The sequence below is a fragment of the Marmota flaviventris genome, chromosome X (assembly GCF_047511675.1).
Source record: "Marmota flaviventris isolate mMarFla1 chromosome X, mMarFla1.hap1, whole genome shotgun sequence".
Taxonomy (NCBI): Eukaryota; Metazoa; Chordata; class Mammalia; order Rodentia; family Sciuridae; genus Marmota; species Marmota flaviventris.
Window position 1 is genome coordinate 17,886,243 of NC_092518.1, and position 9,906 is coordinate 17,896,148.

General features: G+C 36.2%; 1 protein-coding gene across 6 annotated transcripts in view; it reads left to right on the forward strand.

Annotated features, from left to right (window-relative positions):
* CXHXorf58 (chromosome X CXorf58 homolog) overlaps positions 1–9,445 on the forward strand; it is a 31,115-nt gene extending 21,670 nt beyond the window's left edge. For 4 of the 6 annotated variants that reach the window (XM_027927460.2, XM_071606213.1, XM_071606216.1 and 1 more), the window contains 3 exons: positions 2,882–3,111; positions 5,681–5,840; positions 6,515–9,445. In XM_027927460.2, coding sequence (XP_027783261.2) covers positions 2,882–3,111; positions 5,681–5,840; positions 6,515–6,691 — 567 coding nt within the window. In that variant the 3' untranslated portion in view covers positions 6,692–9,445. The remainder of the gene's footprint in view (positions 1–2,881; positions 3,112–5,680; positions 5,841–6,514) is intronic. The other 2 variants (XM_071606212.1, XM_071606214.1) reach the window with 2 other exon arrangements.
* Positions 9,446–9,906: the final 461 nt, after the last annotated feature.

Genomic DNA, 9,906 nt, shown 5'->3' on the forward strand with positions numbered 1-9,906 from the left:
TTATGCTAATGTAAAAGCTAGGATACAAATTGAGCATTTTAATAATCAGAGTATAAATCAATCTTTAAGACTGACCTTTGTTGCATAGAACATTGAATCATAACAGATCCTTATCAATTACCTTGCTATACTGATGAAATGGAGGCAGTCCACTTAAGACTCATGTAGGTTCTAGAGCTTAAGGAATAAAATCAAAACAAAGAAACAAATTCTCAAATGCCAAAAATTCTGAAAAGAGCTATTTTTCCTAAAAATCTCTTATTTGAAATCACCTCCTTCTTGCTTACCTTCCTGTTCTTTTATGCAAACAAAGCTAAACATTTTTCTTCTTTCATTTACTTAGTCTTGACAAATTACTCTATTAAAACTTATATAAGGCATTATACATGTACTCTTTTTTGCATTACAATTCTTAATACACATATATACCACAATTTTTCATATCTCTGTTGTCGTGTATTAAATAAATAAATAAATAAAATCATTTAAAAATAAAAATAAATAAATAATAACTTTAAAAAAACTTATATAAGGCAAAATACTTTAATAAAACAGTACAAAGTTAATTGTATATAGGCTCTTGAATATAATTCACTACAGTCTTCCTGTTACGAGTGAACCTCTAAAAAGAAAGGACATTTTGGTCTTCAGTTGATGATAGATCCTGCTTTTCTCATAATTTTCAGCTTAGAGAATCTCTTGTTGAGTGAAAGCTTAGTCTGATTACCCAGTGCTTGAAAGTTGAAATTCAGGAATATTCCTTTGGGCTGCTATGAGAACTCTTGGTTATATATTTAGTTCTCATTTGGAAAGCTTCAATTCCACGACTCACATATCTTTCATTAGTTCTTTTAGTTTCATTGGAGTTGCACTCATTTTCTGATGTTATCTCTCAATTTATATTCAGTAGGTTATTTGTTATTTCTTTGTTGTACTTCTCTGGAAGTATTCGTTCCTTTTTTTTTTTTTTTTCCATTGCAAAACTTATCAAACTCAGACTCGGTTTCAGGTGATGATTTGAATCTTCCTCCTGGTAAGGATCTTCAATAATCTCTGATTGGCCGTAAGATAGCCCTGATTGACCATGAGATCTCTCTAATATGATATGATATTTTTCTGAATAACCATTAGGTCTCTCCAAGTGACCATGAGATCTCTCAGAGCTACCACAAGATCCCTCCAAGAGACCATGAGATCTCTCTGATTGGCCATGAGATTTTTCTGTGTAGCCATGAGATCTCTCTGATTGACTATGAGATCTCTTGGATTTGCCAGGAAATCTTACTGATCTCTAAGTGGCCTTGATTTCCTTCTGATTGATGCTGTTTCTCCGATTGGTCTTGATTCCTCTCTGATTGGGCCTTATAATTGTCATTGCACTTCTCCTGCTCAATTGAAGGCTTCTTATTCAAGGGCTTTGTCCAGACTTCACTCCAAAAGGTCCTTGTTTTTTTTTTTGTTTGTTTGTTTTTTGTTTTTTTATCATCATCTCTTTCCTCAAACTTGTTCTGGAATCTCATGCATCCTTTCTTCCTGTGATGCCTACCAGCATTTGATAGCCATCTTGAAGCTCCAGTTTTTCTATTGTTCTGTTGTTTATTCTTTTTTTTTTTTTTTTTTGTCCTTGCTGGTAGTTTCTACCTTTCTAAGGATTATAATGTCATCTAGAGACATATCCAGAAAAGCCAGCTTTCCCTCATTGTTAGGGTGTGCACTTTTCCAGAAAATGTTAGATTAGAAACCGTAGCCATCTCGACGTGTCTGCACCATACTCCGAGGCACAACATCTAATCTCCTCTTTTGATTAACCATTTTTGTAAAATGTCACGTGAGTTTATCACTGTGAGACAAAGAGGCAACACAATTACATGATTTACTATCCACATGTAAACTCAATACAGATCTGCACTAACTAAACACTGACAGATTTTGAAAATTGTGATTTGTCACTAATCATGATGCACATTTGTCATTTATGTAGTGATCTATGAATTGATGAGCTAGTAGCAGTGTTTCTACTTTATGTAATTGCTCCCAGTTACACCAGGCTAACTGAAATTGGCACTATGTTGTTGGGGGATTGGTGTGATTATTCAGTGAGATGGTGGTAATTGAAATTTGTGCATGCCCAAGTGGTACAAAGGGAGCATTGCCTCTGTGGGTGTGTGTGCATATGCACATGTGTATCCATGAGTGTGTACGTGTGCATGAAAGTGTGAGAGTGTGTGTATTTGTGCATAGGATACCCTAAAGACCTCACTATTACCCTATTTCCTAGAATTGTAGCTCCTCCTGCCCTATTTCTCTCTTAAATGCACATTTATAATATTAAATTGATTATATATATTTATATTTTTAAATTCCTAATGTGATATAATTGTAAGTTGAAAAAAGTGGAATTTCTACAAGTACACTGAATGAGAATAATGAAGGTCTACACCTAGGACCAGAGATGAACTCATTATTTCTAAAAAGGTTTTGTGCAAATGTCCTCTGAACCCAAGCATGTCATTAACGAGCACAACCGATATGCAGAACACATAGCTACCTGGGTATTAATTTTTAGACCTTTCCTGAGTTTAATTTATCTGAGTGATATGTGTCATAAAAGTGTTTATGCATTAAATAAACATTTAGTGAGCATAAATGTGTTATACTGTGTGACTTGAATCCTGCCTTTCAGCAATGGAGCTGAAATGTACAAAGATGGAACATTTAGTTGGTGATAAGAGTCATAGAAGAGATGTCAATAGAGTTCAGAGATGAGACCAAGAAATGGCTCTTGGATTAAGTGACATTTGAATGGAACCTTGGGAAATGTGTCTAAAGCCATTATAGATTGCCAGCAACCAATCATTCCAAATCATTTTTTCCCACACAGTATTCCAGTCTCCTGGATGAGACCCCTGCGTCATCTGGTGGCAGGAATAACCACTGGCGAAGATTAAACCTCGAAAACATTCCCAGGACAATGATGATATATGACATAGTTGATTATGCAGAGTCTGGAGTAATCTCAAACCGTTTACAAAAAGAAATGAAGTATCTGTTACAGAGACCACGGACAGAAGAGATGCGTCAGCACCAGCTAAAGATTGTTTCTCAAGTTAGGTAAAAGAGATCCTTCCTCAGGCTTACAATGCTAAAGACAGTTCCAAAAAATGTTCACATTCTGCCAAAGAACTCACTAAAGATAAATAATAGGGCATTTGGGGAAAATAAGGTTGGGGCAGATTGCCCAAAACACATGCAACTTCATAAACACAGCACTAACAAAAAGGACAATTGGTACCTGGGGAGATAACTTGTACCAACGAATAGGCAACTCAGGGTAGCTGGAGGCTGCCACAGCAAATATAAAAATTATACATTGATAGAGGAGAAATGCCGGTGACTCTTTAATTAGAGCAGGTAGTGTTAGGCCAGCATGGCTGCCTGTTAAGTGGACATGAGAAACAGTGCAACCTGGCAAGAACTAAGAGCCATGTAAAGTGGGGAAGAGGATGGAGGGCAGTAAGAGTGGATTGGGGGTGGGTAGGTGTGTCTCTCTGGGGAGACAGCCCTAGGTGCAAGTACTAATTTTTGTTTTCACAGATAAAATCAAAAAAGGCTCCTATTGCCTATGCAGCACAGAGCCGAAGGATTTTTTTTTTTCCTTTTGTGCTGAAGGTTATAATTCTGTTCTTGCTATTCTGGCTCCCCTTGCCTAGGATAAATTGCATATAAATTACAGTGACATTATTCCTTTCTTTACCAATAGCATGTGAACCAGTTCACCTTTTGGAAATGGATGTTGTAGCAGAATAGATGTATTATGATCTGAAACAACATGGACAGAATGTGATTGCTCCAATTACATTCCTTTTTTTTTCTTTCCATTACTAAGACTCACCTTGTCCATCCTATTTACAAATAAAGCTGACTTTTTTCTAAGATAGAGATGGTAAGACAGAAGAGGACATACTGGCAATCTATTTCCACATACTCATTTGGAATGAAAAATACTCCCTTAGTACATGAAGACACTGATGACCCACTGTAAAGCAAACATGCTGGGTTCTTTTTTTCAGGAGTATAGATGAGTGGTGCTGACCCAATAATATAATTTAACTCATTTATTTTATGATCAAGGCTATACATTTGCCAAGCAGATGGCCTAGTTTGGCATGGTCTATCACTATGAAATACATTTTTTCTAACTCATTCATTATAGGTACTGAATATAGAACTTAACCCTAATACCACCAAGGTCAAATAAATAATGTAATTTTCTTTGCCACCATATATAACCGAGACTCCCTGCTATTTGGATTCTTGCTATTGATGATCCAAGGATGAATCACTTAAGAGCCACATAAGTAACCAAATTCTAAATCAACTGAAGAGGAAAATATATTTTCATAAAGCCATCGTTGAATGCAGTCTTAATCTGAGATCTCCCAGAAGCAAGCCTTGAGATCAGGATTTGAGTTTGAGTAGTTTATTTGGGAAGTGATCCCAGGAACCACTAATGGAAGAGATAGAAAAGCGAAACAGAGAAGGGAAGGCAGCCAAAACTGTGTGTTTGCAAGCAAGTTACCACAGTGGGTAACTGGAGTTTAATCCCTCCTGGGAATATCAGAGCCAGTGTAGAACATGCAACTCAGAGCTATCCCACAGGGCCCAGAGTATCATTAGTCATTGCTTTAGCATTGTTTAGAAGGAGAGGTATTAGTTCTTGGGCACTTTCAGTCTTCCCCGAACAGGCTCTTGTTTTCAAAGACAGCTCTCAGATGAAGTGATGCAGATGCTGGCAGGTAGAAACTGAACTGATGTGCCTGCAATGGTAAGGCCAAGGGGGTTGTAGGCAGGGCACCAACTGTGTCTAATCCCAACATCAATTTTAAAAAATAGCTTGTTTTAGCAAGGTGCGGTGGCGCAGGCTTGTAATCCCAGTAGCTCAGGAGGCTGAGGCAGAAGAATCAGGAGTTCAAAGCCAGCTTCAACAACTTAACGAGGCCCTAAGCAACTTAGCAGGACCCTATCTCTAAATAAACATTTAAAAAGATCTGGGGATGTGGTTCAGTGGTTAAGCACCCCTGGGTTCAATCCCTGGTACCAAAAAAAATAGTTTATTTTTTCACTATTATGAAATATGCTGCTTTTTTGGTGTTACTATATGGTGTAAAAGAATATTCAAATGGCTACTGCACAGTACTTTCCAGGAAAGCTTATTTAAATTACTACCTCATTTTACCACTTCCATCATCATCAACATCATCACCTGTACACCTCCATAAGTGCCAGATAAAGCACAGTCCTATGTAAACTCAAGCAGAAATGATGATGTTAAACTAAAAGCTCATACACAAGTAGGTGCACACGCCTGTAATCCCAGTGACGTGGGAGGCTGAGGCAGGAAGATTATGAGTTCAAAGCTGGACTCAGCAAATTAGTGAGGCTCTAAGCAACTTGGTGAGACCCTGTCTCAGAATAATAAAAATGGCTGGAATTTTGACTCAGTGGTAAAGTGCCCTTGGGTTCAATTCCTGGTACAAAAAAAAAAATTCACACACAATGCTGCTTTATATACTGAAGTATATGATATATTTGCTAGAGAATGCTGTGATACAATTTGGAACTTGCTCCACATTTTAAATTTTTGAATGCTTTTTCCATCTATGATACAAACATTTTCTAGGTGTCCATCCTTTGCAATTATGCAGCCTTTATTACAGCCCTACCAGCAGCAAAGTGAAATGAAACCTCCAGGTCGTCGATCCAAGCAAGCTCGAATGAAAGTTGAAAAAATGAGAAAAGCTTATCAGATGGCTAAAAACATGAATGCTTCTGAGGTGACCGTAAGTTTAACTTGTACATAATTCATTGTTTTGAACAATATTCAAACTGTCCATAAGTAATTCTACTTGTGTAAGATTTTCCTAATCTACAACTTCAAGGCCAAAACACTTTTGGCATGTTATACCTCAAATAGTATAAAGCAACTTTCATCTTAGTAACACATATTGAAAAATTCTTAAACAATTTTAGTAGCTGTTCTGAAAAACACCAGCTGTTTTGGCTTCACATCAGCATGAATTGGCAAAAAAAGCTATTGTCTCCGTATGTTGATGCTGTTAAATTGAGCACATCTCGATGGTGGTTTTCTCAGAATGGAAGACATTTCTGTCTAAAATGTTGTTGTTTTTGAGAGATAGGGTCTTACTATGTTGCCCAGCCTGGCTTCAAGCTTCTGGGCTCAAGCAGTCCCCCATCTCAGGCTCCCAAGTAGTATGAGACTATAGGCATGGCTCTATCTAAACTTATAAAAGGCTATACTATGTAAAGTCTGCCTCAATATGCTTTCATATTGTCAGAATATTTATAATGAACAAGTATTCATGTATTATTTGGTAATTTTTTAAAATCTGCTATAAATTTGGGGGTGATTAGACTAAGTATAAAGAGTAAAAAAATATAAAGTAGTAAAAGCCAAATATAAAACACTCGCACTTTTATTTATAATTCTGCCTAGGAACTGCAAAAGAATGCAGCAAGTGCAAAGAAACAAGAGACAATCATCATCTCTACCCCTTCTTTTGACATTGTGAAAGTTAATGAATCTACATCAGATAGTGAATTGGAAAAAGAAGAAAAGGAATTATTTGCCTGGTATCAAGACTTGCATATTGATTATTCTCCCTCATGTTGATACACAGCTAATTGACAGAAAACCAAAGTAGTTTAACAATCTGCTTGTCTGTCTGTAAATAAAGGACAATCAAATAGAAACAGGTCCTGGGTCTGCTGTGTTAACCAAATGTGTGACATATTTGTAAGCCTTTTGTATTAACATGGGTGCAATTATTTTTTACTGACAGGATTTTAATTTAAATAAATTATTTCTACTAAAAGCCTTCAAACTAGCAGAATACAGTTTTATTCAAGAAATGATAAGTTAAATTAATCCCTGGGACTTTTATCCAATTTTGATTTTTTTCATTTTAAAAAATATCTGAACAGGCCATGCTTAGCATAAATATTAGAATTCACAAGATAAAAGAATGTTCTTGAGTCAGCCTACAGTGTCTTTTTTTAGTTACATGTTGTTTTTACAGAACAGCTTATGAATGACCTATTCTGAATTATAATAAAAATAATAATGGATTTGTTGCTACAGTAGGCATGACGTAGCATACCTAATCGTTATTGAGCATTATAAGAACCTGGGACAGAATGTTGCATCTGCTCTAATATTGTACCTTGGATATCTTTCAAGTATAAAGACTAGAGTAATATTTATCAATTTCATTTTGAATTGATAAATTCACAGTCCTGATACAGTGCAAATTATTAATTTCTTCTGTGATCCAGGCTACTGGAATATATCAAACCTTACTGGAGATTGTGATAATTTTTAAAAGTGCAGTTATTTATTGAATTTTAAAAATAAAATTTTTAAATTTTGTTTAACATTTAAAATACATGATTGCTGATCTAACTCAGACATAGTAATCTACAAAAGGATCTTATCTTCTGCTAAAATATTCTCTTTAATGGCAAAGAATATTGGAGAAAATGTGTATGATTCCCACTAGAATATATTTAACATAAACATGCATTCTTTGTTACTAATACATCTTCATTTGATATCCAAAAAAAGAGGGAAGTTGGGCTTGGTGGTGCACACTTTGTGACTAGGAAAGTAGAGGCAAGAGGATAGCAAGATTGAGGCCAGCCTGGGCAATTTAATGAGACCTTGTCTCAAAATAAAAAGGGCTGGGGTGTGGCTTAGTAGTAGAGCACCCCTGGGTTCAGTCCCTAGTACCACAAACACACATAGACACACATATTTGATAATCCCCTTGTCTTCGGCTTGTACTGGACACTGGTTGAATAGAAAAACACCTATTTGTCCTCATGAGTCATGCATCTTTTTATTAATTTGCAAAGCAGTTCCTTATCCAGTCAAATGCCTGTCAGATTCAATCCACTCATATTCCATGTAATAAGTAACAAAGCTAAGGGAGATTTCAGGTAGTAAGATGAGGAAAAGGACAAAGGAAGGGCACACTCTGTATCTCATGGTACCCACCTCTCATATTTCATTAACTGTAACTTCTTCCTCATGATATCCCACATAAACAATATAACCACGTGACTGAAAATCCTTTGAAAAGCAAAATTGCATATAATCCCAACAATATAATACAAAAATATTTTCATTTGATGATACCTTTTTAATCTGTCTAAATGCCCATATATTTTTCACATGACTATAATCATAGGTAACAGATTTAAGTTTTTCACTTAATATTATATCTTAAACATAATGCACTTAAAAATAAGTTTTAAGGGGGCTGGGATTGTGGCTCAGCGGTAGAGCACTCACCTAGCATGTGTGGGGCCCTGGGTTCGATCCTAAGCACCACATAAAAGTAAGTGAATGGAATAAAGGTATTGTGTTCAACTACAACTAAAAAAATATAAATATTGAAAAAAAAATAAGTTTTAAGGGTCACCTGGGAGCCCAATGGGTTGATAAAGCAAAATTTACTTAGCCATACCCATTTCATTGGATATTTCAGTTTCTAATTCTTTACTACTGTAGGTAATTAATAATAGGATAGATATTTTCAGTCTTCTTTCTTTTGGTTATCTTTCTGTTATTTATATTTTAAAATTTATTTTTCTGTCATTTATTTTTAACCTAATTGCACTGTAATCAGAGAACATGATTTGTATGTTATTCTGGGAAACTCGTTGAGACTTGCTTTATAGCCAAGTACATGATTAGTTTTCATAAATGTTTCCTGTATTCCTAAGAAAAATGTACGTTGTCTATGTTGGATACAAAGTTCTGTATTTGTCCTTTTGATCAAGCTGGTTAATTGTATTATTTTCTATATAGTATGCTATCTGAATATACACACACGTAATGTTTTGTTATATACTCCTAATTCTTGGTCTGTGTGACACCAATTACTGAGAAAATTGTACGTTATGTATATCCTACCACAATGGGTAGACTTGTCAGTTTTGCCTCATAATTCTGTGCTATAGTTTTGACCTTTGGTGTCCCCCAAAAGTCCATGTGAGAAAGGTTTCATCCTCGGCTACTGGGAGGTGGTAGAACCTTTAACAGGCGGGGCCTAGTGGGAGGTCTTCAGGTCATGGGGGGACATGCCCTTGAATAAGATAATGGGACCCCAGCCCTTTCTTTTTCCTTTATGTTTTCCTTCCTGAACACAAGGTGATCCATTTTACTCTGACACTAGCGGTCACCACGATGTGCTGCCAAAGGCCCAAAACAATAGAACTAATTCATTATGTTCAGAAACCTCCAAAACAGTGAGCCAAAAGTAAACTTTTCTCTTCATAAGTTGATGATTCTCAGGTATTTGTTATAGTGATAGAAAACTGACACTTTTTTGTCAATTTCGCTTTGTTATTTGAAGACAATATTAGGCACATATATAATTTCAGAATTAACATATTTTCCTTGTGAATTAAATATATTATCACTATATAGTTACTCTCTTTATTCCTAATAACACATTTTTCCTTGAAGACTGTTTCTCCAATATGAACAGAGCTACTCTAGCTTTCTTTTTTGGGGGGAGGGGCAGATTACTGGGGTTTGAACTCAGGGACACTCAACCACTGAACCACACATCCCCAGCCCTATTTTTTGTTTGTTTTTTGTGGTTCTGGGGATTGAACCCAGGGCCTTGTGCATGCAAGGGAAGCACTCTACCAACTGAGCTATATCCCCAGTCCCCCAGCCCTATTTTTTGTATTTTATTTAGAGACAGGGTCTCACTGAATTGCCTAGCACCTCACTTTTGCTGAAGCTGGCTTTGAACTCACAATCCTCCTGCCTCAGTCTCCTGAGCCACTGGGATTACAGGCATGCACCACTGTACC